The sequence below is a fragment of the Oreochromis niloticus genome, linkage group LG15 (genome assembly GCF_001858045.2).
Source record: "Oreochromis niloticus isolate F11D_XX linkage group LG15, O_niloticus_UMD_NMBU, whole genome shotgun sequence".
Taxonomy (NCBI): domain Eukaryota; kingdom Metazoa; phylum Chordata; class Actinopteri; order Cichliformes; family Cichlidae; genus Oreochromis; species Oreochromis niloticus.
In genome coordinates, this window is record NC_031980.2 from 3,777,257 (window position 1) to 3,796,966 (window position 19,710).

The window sequence follows — 19,710 nt, forward strand, 5'->3', positions numbered from 1 at the left end:
CCTAGAAGACACTGACTGGCTCCAACACCCGTCAATCAAAGGGGTCATGTCCCTACTCTACTGTCCAGATGGTTGGGTTATAAATGAAATTTACCCACTGTAGAGTTGTTATGATGGAAAAGCTACATTTATCACACGACTCGTGGTGCAAACATGCTTTTTAATGCAGTAAAGTTGGCTTTATCAACATGGTTGGAACTGACTCACTTTTGGAACGAGCCACTACAAACAGATATACGACACTCCACGTTGGTGTCATTTTTCAGCACTGAAGGTTGCAGCTGATTCATATCCACACCTTGCTCACGACGTTCACTTTCAAAACACAAGAAGTGGAAAAGCCAAAATACTCGTGTCAAAAAGGAGCTTCACAAAGGCTCCAAGAAGCACTTATTGTGACCTGTATTTATCAACCGAAGTTGAATTTTATCAAATTCCTGTCTGCATCTTACTTCGACAATAGATGAAGGCGTTCACACTGAGCACACTGTATATGCTGCACACACGCTCGCTGGAGAGACCTGGACAAAAGCTGAAAATAGCACTGTGTTTGTGCTTATCATTGTTGATGTGAAAACCCCTCACCTTGACCGCACACACACACACAAATACACGCAGGACAAATCTATATATAACAACTAACCCTTCCACCTCCACTGTCGATCCCTCCCTGTGTCCTGGGGAGGTGCGGTGCCTGGATATTGCAAAGGTTTGCCTTGCCAGCCTATGCTTTCTAAAGGTCAGCTGTTGCTTCCTCCTGAGTGGGGACACTGAACTGGCTGCCAACCATCATGGCGGCATCTGTCACAGCCTAACCACTGATAATTAGCCAGCAAACATTCTGCTGCAACCTGTCTAACTAGGTAGGAATTATGCAGCAAGTGCTCAAACGGAATATACGTTTTATTAATGTGTGTCTGGGTGTCTTTAGGAGTGAAAGATGGAAGAAAAGAGGCGAGAGAGGAGGAAAAAAAAAGCACAGGAGCAAAAAAAGGTGAGAGAAAAATGGCTCGCCTGTTGGTAAAGGCTGAAAATTGTCCAAAGTGCCAGACCATCGTTTATCAGTGAGGCAGAAGCACATACAGCTCGTACTACTCATTACCTGCAGTCTTCCTCATGCCTTTCCCTAATACCATCCTCGGGCACACCTGCCACCATTCACCAATGTTTCTCTGTAACTGTCATGCACACACGCGCATGTGCACGCACGTACACACACGCAATGCGCCATTTACCTCCATGTCTCAGAGACCCCGGTGCCCCATTAGAAGACAATGAAGAGCAGACACTGTCTTTGCTCGAGCATGTCAGACAGATACGACATCGCCGGCCTCGAAGGCCCCAAATACACCCATCATCTTCCTGCCCACCTAATCAGCACTGTAAAGAGACAGAGAGAGCAATGGGACACAAGGTGCAGAAGAGGCTGGAGATTGCAGTTAAAAGTGGAAACCGTAAGGGGGGGAGGAGGAGGCACGGAGAGGGAGAAATATGAGAGAGATGTGATGATCTGCCTGATTTGGTCTCCCTTGCTTTTTTTTTTTCCCAGAGCTTGAAAAATACAGCAAAGTACTTCCACAGAGCTGGAAAATGACTGTGTACACGCAGAACACTGTAAATAGGAAAATGAACCTTTCTGCAAACATCTAGAAAAACATTGCCAAAGGCCTGTTTGTGTACAAAAACTGAATACATGCAGGTATAACTTCCACATTTGAGAAGCTGAATTAGCACCTAACAACGTGATTAATTTACTTAAAAGACAAAAAACAAAAGCAACAAAAAACCCCACAATTGGTGGTAATGCAGTCAAATTTCACTCCAGAAAGCTAAGCTGTATGCAAATAGATTTTCCTGCTGTTCTGGAATTAAATCTGAGCAAAAACACAGTGAACTCTTCAAGTAAACAGTGTCTGTTATAAATGAGCTACTGCATGCATGGGAACAGGGAGAGTCATGAGAAGAAGAAAATCCACAGCGACCCTTTGGGAAGGGGTCACGGGTACCACAGAGGGGCCATGAGGGCTTGTGTTTGAGCGTGAATGGAGGGGTGAGGCTGAAGTTTGAGCCGATGTGCAGTAGGGGCAATGCGCTGTGAAGTTGGTTAATCCTGAGGAGCGGGGATTTGCGCTGCAGGGGGGAAACTGCCTCAGCAAGGGGGCTCTGGGAGCCCGTTGTCTCCCCTTCGACCACAGTGGCACACCGCGTGGTTGCACCCCCTCAACCCACACCGTCGGCCCACCCCCCTCCAAAACTAGCCCCAGGCGCCGTCTGACCCAGTATGCAGAAACAGAGCCACACAGCAACATGCACACGGACGTATAGGAGACGCAGCAGCCCGTCAGTTCATTATTTCTGTGCAGAGGCTGGAGGGTCCGGTAAAGCAGACTGAGGGTTTCTTCACACAAGCCCATTGGTTCCACTGTGACTGATGGTGCAGCGCTCATAGGCCCACCTGGGGCTGCTCAGTCTACACTCCCCTCTCATCTTCTCCCGTTGGCGCTGCACTGCTAAACTCTTTTCGGCTCGTTCCTCTTCTGTCTCTCTCCTCCCTTCTTTCCTGCCTGCTTCACCGCAGGGTCCTGAATGCCTGGGGCTGCGAAGCTGCAGGACGCTCTGTTGTTATTAGCATCATTACCCTGCTGGTTATTTCCCCAAAATCTCCAAAAGAGAGTGCTGTTGGGCAGGAAGCTAAAACGGACAAAGGAGGACCTCCATCTCCCAAGTCCCTGTACCCGAATCCAGCTCGTCTGTATTTACATGGAATGAGCGTGCTTGCAGTGCATCTGCATCCTGAGAGTAAGAGCTAAAATGTAGGTTGCAGGATGTGTGAGAAAATGTGAACAGATCGGAGCCTTGCAAAAACAAAAGAACACGTTTTTGTTAGCGTCGGCTCATGTGGGGGAAACCCTGCCTGACTGTGACTCAAACAGCAGCCGAAGCCTCCTTCTGCAGAGCAGGATGCAGAAGAGAGGACCTTTTTCCCGGGGACATCAAGTATTTAAGGGACTTGTCAGTTCACAGAAGACTTAAACTGTGTTCAGTGTGAGGTATGATAAAACCTCCCGCTGGGGTCTCCATCTCACTGTATGTTCTTGGTCATGCTCGAGTTGATGAAATTTCCCAAGAGCTATTCAGCACTCCTCTGTAAGGTTGTCGAGGCGTTACAATTTGCCTCCTGTGCCAGACTAAGCCAACATTCTTGAAATGCCCCATTATGCTGGTCGAAAGAATAGCGGCACTTAATGGAAAAAGTCAAACTTAAAATAGAAGGAGGAGGATTTTTATCAAGGGCAGGAAAAAGACAGTGGTTGAGTCAAACCAAGGTTGACTGCACTAGAGGAGCTCGGCACCCTTCACGGAGATGGGAGAAAACGCAGTGCTGACCTTCGGTGCTCAGTGACTGACGTCTGAATAATCTCTCTCTCACTCACACACACACACACACACACACACACACACACACACACACACACACACACACACACACACACACACACACACACACACACACACACACACACACACACACGTAGGTGAAGTGCGGCGATGTTTCTTTTACAGCACAACAAATGTTAATGAACCTGAAAAACAAGATACGAACAACGGAGCTCTTTCACTGCAGATTTTACAGGCGCATGCACAATTTAAAAGGTCATTTTATTTTGAAAAGCTATTAAAAAAAGCCTCCTCTCTCCTTCAGACTTGTTTAGCCAAACAACACAACATCCCTGATGAGAAAAGCTAGTTGCTGTACTCAGCGTCATGTTGCTGGCAGTCTTCATGCAATATTAACTTGCAATAGAGCTTGGAGGACGCACAAACCTGTTCATAGTGCGTGATAAATAAAACAAAACCATCCGTGATTGACACATTATTAGACAGCCATGAATTATTCAATGTCTGCAATCATTTTGGTTTGCCAAAGGATCAACATGCTAAGGAGCATGCGGGCCCGGGATACCTGATTGCAAGTTAAAAGCCTCCCGAACTCAATGGCTCCCACCTCTAAAAGTCTGTCAGTCATTAGCGCAGATAGCAGAGAAAGGAATAAGCCAGCTCAGTCCTCTGAGTGTTGATTTGGACCTCCTGCCGTTCCCAAGGAAAGGCTTTATCCTACTAGCTTTGAGATGGCTCTGATTGAAGACATAATTGTGAATGTGGGTGAATTTCACGGTTAGGAGCGTGAAACCCTCAGTGAGATGGATGGGGAGATGGAGAGCGCAGGGAAAGAGGACGGACTGCAAATGATGTGTCAGAGTGTTCAGAGCCTGAGCTGGAAGGTGAGAGACCTTGGCTGTTGCTGGATGATACATCATATGCAGACAAACAAATAAACACACACACACATGTGTGCATACATATGTACATATACTCAAGGAACACACGAGCGCAGGCAGAAACGCAGACTCATGCATAATGAAAAAAGACTGGCTGCGTGTGTAAACAATCTCTGCATCAATCAGTCTACGAGTGGAGCAAATCAGCTCTTGCTGTCGCATCGTTTCGTGCCATTCTGCAGCCTTCACATACAATCCCCACCAGCCATCTGCATATCAAACAAGGCAGCTATTCACATACACTGACTAATGATTTCTGAATGTTATTAACTCTCCATATTACAAGTGTACTTCAGATGTGTGCAGTTCTTCTTCCTTGCAGAGGCAAGAAAAAAAAAGTGTTTGAGTAACAGCTACCTTATCTCCAGCAGCCAGGATTTAGTCCTGCTGCGGACTGGCTGCCTCCCCGTTGAAGTCTCTACTATCTTTGGAGTTTTGGCCCCACAGTTACTGAGCTGCAGTAGAGCCAACTGCGACTCACAGCAGGGCCACACCTGCCAAATCTAGTGGTTAGCTGCAAAAATCAAGGATCAGCATTTAATGGAGCTCATTTATCAAAGCAGAGAGGAACAAATGCTTTCAGAAATGGCCTGGAAATGATCTGAATAATCTTCAGCTGTATCATTTCCTGGCCTGTGAGACAAATGCAATAATTCATTTGTAAACTCTATTAAAATATCACATTTTAAGTGCCCCCCCACACCCCCTCCAACCACGATGTAGCACGCGAGATAGGATATTATAGTAGTGTAAGTGATAAACAAAAGAAAGACGAGGCTGGTTTGAACTGTGGAGGTCTTCATGTAAGTTCAAAAGCTCAAAAAAGCCCAGTTTTACTGCTTTTACAGTGGAAATAAAATTTTTTTATGTCAACTTGAATTTTCAGAGGAATTAATCTTTCTAATGGTGCCTCTGGCCTGCACCTTGTTTTTTTTTAAAAAAGCAATTTGAAGAATTAGAATCCTGTTTATGAGTCTTATGAAACTGCTGTTGTTAATCTGTCAAGCTCCTCACCAAGCTGTTGAGACTGTGTATGACTTATAGCATCTGTCTTTTGAGTTGATTTGACAGACCAGCTGCCTGTTGTTCACAAATCCTCCTTAATCTTTGAAATTGCTCATCCTTCCTCTGCAAAACAAAGCTGCAGTATTAAGCTCCAAAACTTGCCCCCACACAGTTTCTTTCACATTGTTTAAGCATTTTAAGAAAGTATTAAGAACTTTGAAAAACACATTTAGCGGGCTGTCTGTTACCGTGCGGCTTCTCGAGCCTCGTCAACTCGTGATAACAAACTCAAAGCCTGCGTTTCACGACTCACGTGAAATTCAAGTGAGAAGAACGCATCAGAACTTTTGTTAAAGAATCGCCACAAGTGGCAATTACAGCCTGATTATAAGAGCTACAGGACTGTGTAGCAGTTCTACATCAGAAGTCTTATTGTAAACCTAGTTTTTGCTAATATTATTAATATTGCTAATACTATGAGCTACTGGTTAAAATAGAAGTTGTAATCCTGTTGCAGCACAACGCTAATGAAATGGATTACAGTGTATTTAATGCTAAGGGATTCAGTTTTCTCCTGTGTGCTTACTTCTTATTTCAGAATTAGAGGACATCGTCACGGGAAAACATCTTTACTGTTTCCATAGGAATCATGAGGGTAAGCAGAAGGCAGATGTTGAGCACCTCTGTAAAAGCAGAAGTGTTGGAAGTTTGTTGGTCTTGAGCATTCAGGTGTTATATCTAAGCTTGAGGTCAAAGTCACTGAGATTCAAACTCATGTGAGGTTTTACTAAGCAAGGTGAAGAAAATACCCCATCACCCTTTTACAGCTGAGGTGTAACAACAAAGCAGAATAAAAGTTCCATCTCAGAGTCAGAGACCTCAGTTAGCATGTTAAATCTTAAAAATCATGACAGTACAATTTGAAAAAGACCAAAAAATTAGGCTTATTTGGAAGGGTTGACAAGAGAAAGCCTCTTCTCTCTAACAAAAACGTGACAGCGAAGCTTAGTTTTGCAAATGTGTACGTGAGCAAACCTCCAGACTTCTGCAACAGTGTTTGGACTGTTCTTTGGACAGATGAGACCAAAAACCTTATACCAACTGTCAAGCGTGGTGGTGCAAGGATGATGTTTGGGTTTGTTTTGCGACCTGGGCACCTTCCAATCAGCCATGAACCTCTCTGCACACCGAAGTAATCTAGACACTAACGTGAGGCCATCTGTCCGACAGCTAAAGTTTGTCTGAAACTGAGTCATGCAGCAGGACAATGACCCCAAGCACAGCAGTAAATTTACAACAGAATAACTGAGAAAGAGAAGAATCAACGTTTTATAACGGTCCAGTCAAAGTGCAGAACTTAACTGGAATTGAATACTTTGGAGGACTGTGCTCTCGATGAACAAAGCAACACTGTAACAAAGAGGAGGCCAAAATTCCTCCACAACAATGTGAGAGACTGATACAGAAAATGAGTACTTCAAGTTATTGCCGATAAAGGCGGTTCTACGAGCTACTGAAATGAGTGAAGTTAGTTTTTCACAGGACTGCATCGATCCTGTGAAAACTGCTTTTCACATGACTGTAAATCATGTTGCTTTCATGCTGCTTTTTAAGTTCTCCAGCACAGCCGTGAGGTCTAGCTTCAGGCAGGATACAGGGGTTTTTGTGAAGTTGTTGTTAATAAGTGAAATTAATCAGCTGACAGTAAGACTCAGTGATGTAGTTTTAGTAGTGCATGACAAAGCGACTAATTAAAATGTCTTTGTTATCACATTATTCCTTCATTACTTCACTTTCCACTAAAGACAAATTATACTCAGAAGTGATATGTGGTTCCTGAACAGGTCTTACAGCTCACACTATTGAAAGCAGAGTTTTCTCTAAGTGACAGGAAAAGTGCTGAAAGGTGTTTATAATGTGGCTTAAATATGAACACTCTTATGGACGAGTGAGCTGTATCACCATTCACTCCTTTTATTGGACATATTAACTATTATTAATATTATTATTATTATTACTTTTACTTATAATCTTTATATTACCTCTATTGTTCTTCAGTAATTGCTTTGCAGTGAATATAGCTAGATGTCCCAGTCTTCAGAAATGTGGATGCAGCTCACACTGCAAATATCTGCCAGTTGGTTAATCAACCTTTTAATCAACAACGCTGACGACAAAGACGTCAACACGCCCAATCAGAAAATGACGCGACTATAGAAATAGCACATTTTGATTGGAAATCATTAAGATCGTTTAAAACAAAACAAAATCCATGCAGAAACTTTAAAAATATAAGAGATATACAGATGCACTGCAGCATAAACCATCCACCAGTAAATAACTAAATATAAATGGGTGGGATATACAGTGTTAGCCATCAAGTGAACAGTCAGTTCTTGAAGTTGACAAAATGGACAAAATATACTTTAAAAGGGCCAGAGATGGCTACATGACGGGGTGACAGCATCTCCAAAACGGCAGGTCATATGAGGCGTATCTACAAAAGTGTTCGAAGAAAGGGCAACTGATGAACTGGCAACGAGGTCATAGACACCTAAAGCTAACTACAAGGCTGGTGATTGAGGTGTAATGGCACAGAGGAGATACTGCAGTAAAAAAGAAGAAAACAGAAGCTGGAATATGGCCACCCTCTGAGGACGGGAAGCAAATATGAAGGTAATATGCAACATGTATTTATAGTGATCCTCCACTAACTGTGTGAAGTGAGAGGGAACATTTTTGGAAAAATGTCATCAGGTACATCCACAACAAGGAGTATAAGAAACCCACTCAAAAAGCTGGAGACAGTGATTAGCTCCTGAGGATCTGCACTCTTTTTAACTTATTTTTTATTCTGTAATTGTTATATTTCCCCTTACTTCAGCAGGAATAATGAACTGGAAGAACTGTGATATGTAACACAAGCTTTTCCTATTTATGAATTATTTCGTTTTCTAATTTAAAACATAAAAAAATTAAAGCCTGTCAGAAAGCCTGAAGAACTGTTGCTCAAGACAACAAAGTCTGGCTTCCTGGAAGCAAAATGTAAAGAAATAAGGGGTAGCTCAAGACTTTACCACTACTGTAAGCAGGTATCTTTTAAAAATAGCTCTTTTAATGCATTCTGGCCCTTTGTCTAAATGCAAATGAAGTTTCAGGTCACTGAAAACATCATCTTCCTTTTCTTCTTTTGGAAAGCTTCTAAATTTATCCTAAAACTCTGTTTTTGGAAACTCTGTTTGCAGTGTGGATGTGTAGACAGGACAGAAAAGGAGACTTATGGAAACGATAACAGACACCCTGTTTGCTACCTGGCTAGGTCTTATCAGTCAAAACATGTCTTTCCCCGAAGCACCCAGCTGCTTCCTGTTTACAGTGCACACCCCACTGTATGTGAATGAATGAAAAGTGTGCAAGAGCACTTTGTGTAGCAAAAGATCATTTTTGTTATAAGACAAACACACAAAAAAGACGAAAAAAACAACAAAACAAATGCTGTCACGGTCAAGTGTTAGTGGGACGGGCTCAGGTAAGTCTGTCTTTGATATTCCCTCGACATGCACAGGTAGTTCTTTATGTACGACCCTTTTTATACACATAAACAGAAGCATAGGAATTCTGGCCCTAGTATAGTGAACCCTTGGACCTTGTGACTTTGTTACTCGTTCCACACAACAGTCTTAAAAGGAGACAAAATTAAAACCCGGGTTGCTTAGAAACAAGCCCGTTGATTGCCTTGACAATTGCTTCAGAGACCTGCTGGCGTTTATATGACATGGCCAGAGAAAACAACCTTGACCTCGTGCTACAAATGCCTCGCTTCAGCGCGCAAACCGTGCATTTCCCTTTTAACTATTCAAACTTCAGCTGTTCTGTTTGGTTTTGTGTAGTGAGTGTGTGTTTGTGTGTTATTTCTCTGTAGCTTGCACAGTCTGCTACAGTGCAACAGTGGAGCACTAACAACAAGCAGAGGAGGCCTCTGGTCGTTCTTGGAGAGAGGCAAAGTAGGTTAAAGTTTCACGGTGCTGATGATTGAGTCCAGTTGCTGTGGGCCTCACAGAAGCTTCTCATGATTGCACAAAAACACACACCAGGGCACAGAGAGAGAAACGCGCACGGGCACATCGCACTGTGAAACAGTGATTTCTTTGGAGCCTCGAATGCCCTAGATGCATCGGCAGCTCTCAAATTAAGCAGCTCAGAGACGGAGGAATCAAATGCGTTTCCATTACGGGGCAAATATTCCATCTCCCCCCTGTCATAACGACACTGTATGGCAGCATTATGGGGAAATATCAAATTAGGCTGTTTCATTTGGAGGACTGTTGTGCATTGCAAGAAGCTTCGGAGATCAATTGAGCTGCTAGGTAATGAGCGACAGCGGCCTGCTCTAATATACTCAGTAATGTTCTTTTGATTGCTTTGGTTAATCTTGCTCTGTCGAGCAAGGGAGGCAACCCTCCCCTTCTCCCCGCTTTGTAACATGCTCATCAGCCCAGGTTAGAGGGTAAACTAAGAAATAGGGAGCAGTGTAAAAAAAAAAAGTCAAAGTGAGATCAATCAAACTATTAAATCTGGATAACGTCTGCACATGTTCCGTGCCACTAGGGATTCATTATACTCCTTGATGACGTCGCCTATTTCTGGTTTCATGCTGAAGAGTTTCCATAAAAGAAGACCCAGCTGAACAGGCCACAAAGTACGACCTCCAGATAAAGTCTCGGTAATGTGCCGATGCCGACGTGGATGGAATCAGACACATTGTGCCGCTCTGATCTCAGAGAGCAAATCGTCTCACTCGTGCGCCGCTCACAAACGCGAGCGCTGCTCGGCGACACCACTCACAGCTGTGACCATTTTAATATCCCCCAGCCCAGATTCATTCCTTTGCACCTTTTTACTCTAAGGAAAAAAAACCCGCTAAGAAACCTGTCCAACCCCTTTTGCAATATGCTGCACCGCACTGCTGCATGCCACACCATCTGCCATGTTTCTCTGTGCAGTGTGAATATTTATTTGCTTGAACTGTACTGCTCAGCATCCCCCTACTGACCACGCTGATCGAGCTCTGACGCGGCAGCCATGACAGAGGTGCTTTGCGTGACTTTTACCTCTCCACGTGGTCCAGGTTCCCCGATACGCCCAGTCCGCCGATCGTGTACAGCTTGCCGTCGTACACCAGGCTGTTGTGTCGACAGCGAGCCACGGTCATCCGGGACACCAGATTCCAGTTGTCCAAAAGAGACATGTAGCACCACACATCAGCCACCATCACACCTGACTCTGTGCCACCTGTAATGCACAAAAAAAGGTTTATTAGAGTTGATAAGCAGGGCGATCAAGAGATCTAGAAAAAAAACACCTCAGTTTTCCTCTGTCATAGCAAAAATGGGCTAAATCTTCTGCTTTGGTGTATATCAGTCGCTGCTGGGGTTTGTGAAACTTTTGCTGTAGCAATTATAGGGCTGGAGACTAATGACTGGTTAAAACCAGACCTGTCAGGTGCTTCAACAAAGTGAGAAGGTGCTGGATGATTTCATCACTATCAAAATCATCCATGCATCCATCATTATTGTCATGTTTATTAACCCTAAGAGAACGTGATAGTCAGCTTTTCTCTTACTACCGGCTTCATCGCAATTGTGTTCAACAAAGAAGTAAATAACCATCGATCTTCTCTTTGACCTCGGCTCAGCGGACCGGTATTTAATCAGCAGCCTGAAGAACTGTGTTGCATAAGTGATTCACCCCTGATTTTACGTCATTTCTCATCTCTTGGACCGGCTCTTCTGTGCCGTGCTTTAAGGTGCCTCCCATCTCTTGGACTCTATTTCTATGAAGTTCCCCAGTGGTTTATTTACCGTACACATGCTTTCCAGATGGTAACCCTGAGAAATCAGACACCCACATGTATGTCCCAGTAAAGCTCGGCACCGTTGATGCATCATGTCCTACTTTGCTTAAATTAAAAACTGGATGTCCAAAAATTTCCTGCTCCCGACTCAAATTAGAGGTAATTGCAAATGCCCCCTGAAGTCCCCGACACTTGTAGCACTTAATAATCTCTCCGCTAGTCTGAGTCCCTCATCTAATAATGTTCAAAAAGAGCTCCACAACCTAGGTGTTATTTATGACAGCGTTATTGTCTTTAAGCGGTCAGGTGACGGAAAGTTAGTGCTGCTTTGGCCAACCGAGACAGCTGACCAAGATCGGGTTATTCCTTCCTTGCATACTTAGAAAAGGTCACCCGTGCTTCTGTCTCGTCTACACTTGACTTCTGCAATGCACTTTACTCTGGTATCGGCACGTGAAACATTTAAATAATGCAGCTGTTACAAAATGCTGCTGCCAAGATTTTCAACACACAGTAAGCGAAGCAACCACCTCACAGAAATCCTCTCTGCACTTCAGCGGTTACCCTGGAGTTTCAGAATTGATTTTAAGGTTTTACTGCGTGTTCAAAAAGCCTTCAGTGGTCCGGCTCCTGCCTATAACTGCAATCTGTCGACTCCCTACGAGACCGTCCGCTGCTAGAGATCCACACCTCGGCTTTTTACCTTTGCTGCCCTGTGACCCTCAAACTGTGGACTTTACTGCCTAGAGATGTGAGCCAGATAAACTCTGTATCCTCTTCTCAATCTTTTGCTAACATTTACTTTTATTGTGTTTCTTCTTTTTATTACACAGTTGCCTATATTTATCCAACTTCTTTTACATCAAACACACCTCTCACCCCAAACTGGTCATGGCAGCTGACTGCAGGTCTGCCAGAGGTTTCTTCCTGTTAAAAGGGAGTTTTTCCTTCCCGCTGTCACCAAGTGCTTGCTCACAGGGAGTCATCTGATTTTTACAATATAAAGCGCCGTGAGGCAACTGTTGTGTTGAATGGGTGCTATCTAAATAAATGAAATGAAATTGAGTTTATATCTAATGTAGCAGTTTCTTTTTACTTCTATTACATGTATTTTTTTTCTTATTGTTATTTTTTAACACTTTGTAACTTTCTGAAAGGTGCCATAGAAAAGTTCTCAGTCTCCTTTCCCACCACTCCTCTCTTCAATTTTCACAACTCAAACACAAAGAAAAAGTTATGTCACAAAAGCTAGAAAATGAGAGTGACTGTGCTTCCTCGTGCGATTCAACATCAATGAGATGTGATGAAAGCACAAACAGGGGCTCCTTTACCTGCACAGCACCTGCGCCTATTAGATTAGAAATGGAAATAATATAATTTTAGATTAAATAACTATTTCTGAATTTGATTTTTAGCCCTTTATATTTAATAAAAGTCACTCTTAAAGTATGGAAGTTAAAGTATAGAAGTACCCCCCAGCCCCCAGCCCTCAAGAGGAACAGTGGCAGACTTGGACAACTTGAACCGTCAGAAAGTTGTTTGCTGCTGAGTCATCCAGCCAAGAAAACTGTACTTGTTTGAGCTGTCTTCAGAGCAGCTCTCTTAGCTGTGTTATTTGACATGTAACACCAGCTGTGATTCAGTGACCCTGTTCAGAGTGCGAGAACGGTTACAGACCGGAGCCTGTTGATTGGCTGGCTAGAACAACCCTGATTTCCCCACTGGCTGTCTGATTCCCAGAGGATACATGCAGACCTGTGCCAATGCCCAAAAACACATTTACATTTATATGAAAAGAGGGAGAGAAAAAGGTGCATGCAGGAAAAAAAAAAATCCCGTTGCATTTCCACAGTGCGAGAATCTCGCACAAATGGACCATGGAGGCAGAAATTCAGTCTGCTGGTGGAGGAGCAACCTAAACGTGTCTCATTGTGGGAGTCACAGAGTGCACAGTGTGCCACTATGGAGCAAAATAAACTGCAGAACGCTGCAGCAACTATGGAGCCAGACAGAGAGGAAAAAAGGTCTATTTAAAAAAAAACCCATTCTGTATAAAACGACTCCTCTGAAAAGACATTTGAGTTGTCTGCAGCACAGGGACGAGCAAGGATTTCAAAGCAACACGTGACTAAGCTTTGAGGTTGCCACCCTTTTAAAACTCTTTAACTGTTTCATAAAAGGTCAAAGAGACCAGCGGCCTGGGTAGATTCAACTGCCAAATCAAAGTAGCCACAGAGGAAAAACATCTATAATAAAAAGAGGTCACAAATGTCAACTTTGAAGACAACTTTGATTCATTATCGTGATCGTCTTTAACTTATGACATCATATGTTTGGCTTTCCTAATCTGACGCCGTAATGTGCTCATAAGCATTTATACAGCTACAGGCTGCGTCATAAAAACCAAGAAACAAAACCGCTCGAGTTTATATGCGAATTCTAATCTCGCCTCGAGGTCCATTAAGCCGGTACCCTGCAGCTTATATAGCACTATATGGTCTAGTTCAGCAATTTGCCTTGTTGCTCGTCTGTGCTGATTAAAAAGTTGAAGTTTACATGCTTAAGTTGATTTGACCACTGCATTTGATGAGATGGAAAATGAACTCTGAAACTGAACTCGAGGTGGGATTTTTTTTGTTATTACATGCTCGTTGCAGTTAATGGCACTAAAGCACGTCTCAACAGATGGTGTAAATGACTCCCCCTCCCAAAACCATCCATTAAGTCTGCCCTTACCTGCGTTTGACAATAATTAATATTGTTCCACACAATAAATCACGAGAGGAACTGGCTGGGGGATGATTAGAGTCTATAGCAATATGAGCTAAACATGCTCACAATGATAGAATTAAATTCACGCTTAGTAATTTTTTTACTAACAAAGGCCAAAAAAATTAATAAATAGAAGAAAAGTAGCTGAGTGTGTCCCATTAAGGTCAAGAGTTTTGCATAAATTCAGTTTTGAACTAAAACCTGACCTGATAATTTAACCTGTGAATCATCCTGTGTCAACCAGAAGCGATTGGGCTAAATTTCAAGGGAATACTTCATAATCAAGCCTGGCTGGAAAGTACACGAGTAATCCCAAAACACTCTCATGGGGAAAAAAAAAAAGCTTAGTTTACTTACACGTTTAACAGTTTAGTTTATTTACAAATTTAAGGATTATCCTTTCAAAACTGCCCTGTTATTAAGTCCCTCTATCATTTTTCCATCTCCCGCCCCACACCACTGAATGTCTGTGACAGGAATGTCACAGTTATACTGCTGGAGTGGACAATTTAGCTCACCTGACAGGTAGATGTTGTCTCCCGCCGAGATGACACTGAAGAACTCGCGGTCGTAGAAGGGCAGGCTGGCCAGTGGGTACCACTTACTGTTCTGGGGGTTAAAACAGGTGACTGCTGTCAGAGAGCGCTGGTTCATCCCGATAGCCTGACGCCCTCCCACGAGAACTATCACCTCTGCTACACCTAGAGGACAAAGAAGGAGGAGGAGGATGGAGGAGGATGATTGCGGTGGATAAAGGAGGGAAAGAGGTGGGAGAGAACAGGTCATCAGGAAAGGTTTCCACTAGTAAATAGAGGCCAAGACTGAACCAAAGGCTCTTTGTGAAGCTCTCAGTGCAGCGGTAACCAGCAGACATGTTTTGTGGCGTGCTGTCTGGCTTTTAGGTATAAAGTATACACATTGCCTGCTTTAAAAAAGTATTTTTCACATGAATACTGAGAGGTGATAGCCATAAAAACTAAAGAAATAAAAAGTTTCTTGTTCTGAGTCAATACGCTTGTCGGAAAACAAAACAAAATACAAAGCAGCAAAGTTTCCTCTTGGTCGCAGGAAACTGCTGATTTAAATGTTGAAATTTAACTCAATTACCAAGACTGATGGTGCTGCCATTCGTTTAGTTGCCTCCCAGCTCTCAAATTCTTCCTTCCCACGTGTACTACAGGCGCTTGCCTATAGATCTGCCCAAACACATACACGCGCGTGCACACGCTCGTAGTGAAACGCGCACCACTTTGGCATGCCATAAGAGAACTGCAGATTGAATAGGAAAATCAATTTGTGTACATTTGTATGTGAAGGCGGTCCTCGTGTGATTAAGAAGATACTTGAAACACGTTCAATGATTATCCCTGTAAGAGCTCACCGGATCTCTGCTCTCAGGCATCCACACGCACGCGCACACACGGAGATGGTGGATAAAGACACCAGTGATCCAAAACACACAAACAGGTTGGCAGGCTGCCACATGCGTGTCTCAGGTCCTCTCAGTCTCTGGCGGCGGCGGCGGCGGCAGCGGCAGCAGCAGGTTCCAGTGAGCAGGCAAGACGACGAGCCGACAGACAGAAATGAGCTGTGTGTTTGTAAGCAGCAGGCAGGCAGGTGGGCAGAGGGAGGCGAGCCAGGGAGGGAGAGGAGGATGATGATAAGGAGGAATACAGACTGAGCGAGAGGAGAGAAAAATATGAAGGAAAAAGGGGGGAAAAGGTGGAGGCAGGAGGCGAGAGCTAATCTTCATACACTCCAAACCAGGGCGAACCCCTGGTTCACCTGCTTGGATCGATACTCCTCCTCGCGTGCACTCTCCCGACAGGGCACATCCACAGGCGGCCGTCTTTTCCTTCTGCTTCTTCCTGTTAAAATTATCCCCTTATCGTTTTTTTTCCCTTTTTTATTTCTTCTTAAAATTCGCTTTTCTTTCAATGCTGGTAAAAACAGAGGGCTTTTCTCTAGGAAGGGGAACAAGGGTAAAAGAGGGGGAGATACAAAAACTACAATGGGCTTTGCTGAAGCTGAGCAAACAGACAGAGCCAGTAAGCGCTGCCTCAGACATATCGTGGACATACAGCTTAGACTTAGTGGACAGCTTAAAGCCGGCTGGCTCTCTTCCAGTGAGGTTTTTAAGAATGTGCTCCTCCGCATGGGATGCGAAAGAAAGCGATGGCTCGAGAAGAAATTGTGAAAGTGTCACCGCAGAGATGAAGGTTTTGGCATTATGCAGAAGACGTAAGAGTTTTGCACGCTGCCGCCCGCTCTGGATGTGTTTTAAAGATTTGCAAAAGTGCAGTTTAAAAAAAAAGATTTTGTCTTGAACTTGTTCCCGTTGCTGGTCTGTTTTCACAGCCCAGGACTTCAAGTCTCAATCGGCCCCGAGACCTCCAACAGACCCTGGGTAATCAGTTAGTAAATGGGCCCGCAATTTTATAGGACAGTCACGGTTACAGCGGCGCTTCTTTGCCAAAAAAGCAAAACAAAAACAAACCAAACAAAAAGAAAAGTCTTTGTCTTCCCACTCATGAGCCTCCAACCTTCACACACACACAGATTAATTATACTGACACTATTCTGTTAGTTCTTCCCCGTGATGAGTTTGTTGCTATTACTCCACTTCTCTTGATCACATGTTATTTTGCAACTTTACTGGACTGTAAAAGTGCGACTCTTTTCCTCGCCTTTATAGGATTGAATTTTTCATCTCTTTTCATCCCCTTTTTCCTTCATCTTATTAGCTGTTTCACTTTTGTTGATATTGACTGGCTCAATTAACTTGGCAAAGTTTCTGTGTCTATGCCTGAGCCAATTTGGGATTTTCTTTCTTGTGTGTGCACATCAATCAGTGTTGCACAGTTTAAAGGGCTCTTTTAAAATCCACGTAGGTTTGTGTTGTTCAGGAAGACATATTCGATTTAATTGCATCTTAAGACAATGCGGACGATGTATTAAACTGAATTTCCTGATATCACGGGTATGTTTTTGCAGCTGGAATTCTAAAATATGACGAGGGAGCTCAAGTTTAATAAGACAAACAAATGCTTCCATGTGCCGATTCAACGTGCCAAAGTGGATGCACATCTCGGGTCTTTATTATCATCTAGTGCACATGTGCAGGGTTGTTCCTGGTAGCTTTCTGCTTGGCCAGACACGTCAGGGAGAGTACACATCTGGGCGCTGACGCTGCTGCGCACCTCTGACCTCTGAAGCCTCATACGCATTCGCAAGCCCGCATAAGCCGACGCCGGCCTGTCAGAAACGAAACACGAGTACGGCAACCGCTGACGGGGAGTCGTGGCATCGGATCAGATGGCTGGTGCGTGCGTGCGTCTGTGTGTGTGTTCGTTTTTTCTCAGACAATGAAGCCTCACAGGGATGGCTGTCAGTCAGTGTGAGGTTTGATACGAGTTAGGTGGAGGGATGAAGGGATGGAGAATCGAAGGATAGAGACGAGCGGTTGGGGATGAAGGGATAACCAAGTTCTGACAGCTCTCCTTTTTTTTCCTTGACAGAGTTTATACCCGTGACTGCTGGTGGAGAAAATGCCTCCTTCTCCTGATAGTTACTGACCTTTTGTTACATTGTTGGTATACTTTTCATCTGACTGTATTTAAGGAAATAAAAACATCAGCTTAACTCAAGGTTTGAGTAACAAACTGCTTTATTTGTGTGTTTATTTGATTGGACGTTCTGCCCTCTTATCTGTCAAATAACACAAGTGACAATATCAGCTGCATCTGGTTTGGACCTAAATCAGATCAGTTTGGTTTGGGAAGTCCTCTTGTGAACAGGGATGGTTAGGGGAGGTTTTTAAATGGGGTTGCAGGTCCTGTTTTTGGTTCCAGTGGGGACCAAGAACATGGTGAGGTAGATCTATTATGTCAAAAGTAGTGTTGCACAAGAGTTTAAACTGGGATGGACGGCTCTATCCATGTATTGATAGCAATGCTATCAACGCGAGGCCGGGTATCAGGTGAGCAGACGCACGTAGACTGTAGCGAGAGAGTCCTTTTAGTCTTTTTTCATTATAAAAGTGCTCACTGAGGTCACTGTCTTTACAATCTGACTGCTTTTGGAAACCACAGTGTTGTCCTCAGGTGGCCATGAACAAGAAATAGAGATTTACGGTGACCCACACTGGCTTCAGTGTTCGGACCTGCTAGTTATCTTTAAGATTTGATGGCTTATCAGTGGTAGCGGTGATGCAAACTACCATTGACAGCCCAATCTGGACTTCACTCTTTGAGCTGCTATAGTTGCATTTTTACTAAAGGTCGCTTATTTAAACATTCAGGATACACAGAGAAACATATGTTGGTGTTCCTACATCATCATAACAATGTTTGCTTGGGTAATGCTAAGTAGCGCCATGGCAGCTATAAAACATGGAAGTAGCTTCCAGGTCGTAAAACTTCAGCCAACACGGGAATTCCTTAAAACCTGGTTTCTATCTGAAGTCGAAAACTGGTTTTACAGAAAAACGTCTGGTCCCATAGAAGTGCACGGGGTGGTCTGACTGCAAACATGTTTCTGCTGAGTTTATGGTTTATGCAAATATTAAATTAAAAATAAGGACTGTTTTGTAAATCTTGGTCATACCATGTTTTATCTTCACTACTTTGTAAGATATAAAACCGCACGCTTACTGAAGAAGATTCGACCTGCCTCATTTCTGTCTGCCGTTTATTGACTTTCCGGCTCTTTGAAACGTTGCAGCAAAATGTCGAGGAAAAGCACCGAGTTTTTTAAATGGACTAACAATGAGATGGAGCTGTTGCTGCGAAAACACAAAAGTACAAAGTTGCAAAAGTAAGTGAGAATTAAAGAATTTGAAGAAAAGCTATCTGGAGCATGTACAAACTGATATTAATCTTTAACAGGGCTGTAACAATTGAGAGCAAACAAAACAACTGCTGTATAATTACCTCCGCTATCCTAGTTTAATTGGTCACATGACTGCATCACATGATTAAAATGTGTCATCGTTTTCGAAAAGTCTTCGGGTTCGCTGTCCACACAGCGATGCGAAAACAGCGTTTTCACATGTATCTGCTTTGGAGAGCGTTTTCAAAACGCTGCGTTTTCCTTGACTGAAAACGCCGTCTCAGTGTGGACGGGAGGCCAAAACGGAGAGAAAAAGATGTGTTTTCAAACAAAAACGTATTAGAGTGGACATGGCCTCAGCGTAGGAGCTGGAGCCTGTCCCAGCTACCATAGGGCGAGAGGCAGGGTACTCCATACTGACACAGATACCCACAGAGATACAGACTCACATTCACATGGGTAATTTAGAATTACCAATGAACCTAACCCCAGTAACATGCGTTACTGGGGTTAGGTTCATTGGTAAGTCTGTGGGAGGAACCCTCAGGAATACACTCAGGACCTTCTTACTGTGAGGCAACAATGCTAACCACCGTCTTGCCCTTGCATTGAAATGGCGAGCATAAATGTATGTGGCTGTGTGATAACATTACCGGTGGCATGCGAACTGATCAACAGGGTGGATATACTGGGGCTTTTAACCAATGACCATGCAGTTTCACTAAGCTGAGGCTTCAGAACTGGAAACCAATAGGTGGCATCACGATAGCTACGTCTACCGTTTATTAGTACATTAGCAGAAGCTAAGTCCCTCTTAGATGGAGCTAATGTTCATCAGCTAGATAGAGGTTTTTGCCCATCAGAGAAAAATATCAGTTACATCTGTTTGGTAGAATTACACAGACAGGG

The 19,710-nt window shown here is 43.6% G+C and overlaps 1 protein-coding gene across 6 annotated transcripts in view; it reads right to left on the reverse strand.

The window, feature by feature from the left end:
• klhl29 (kelch like family member 29) overlaps window positions 1–19,710 on the reverse strand; it is a 246,719-nt gene that overhangs the window by 34,660 nt on the left and 192,349 nt on the right. For all 6 annotated transcript variants that reach the window (XM_003440803.5, XM_025898585.1, XM_005449765.4 and 3 more), the window contains 2 exons: window positions 14,490–14,672; window positions 10,457–10,637 (listed from right to left, as the gene is read on the reverse strand). In XM_003440803.5, the coding sequence (XP_003440851.1) occupies window positions 10,457–10,637; window positions 14,490–14,672 (364 nt within the window). The remainder of the gene's footprint in view (window positions 1–10,456; window positions 10,638–14,489; window positions 14,673–19,710) is intronic.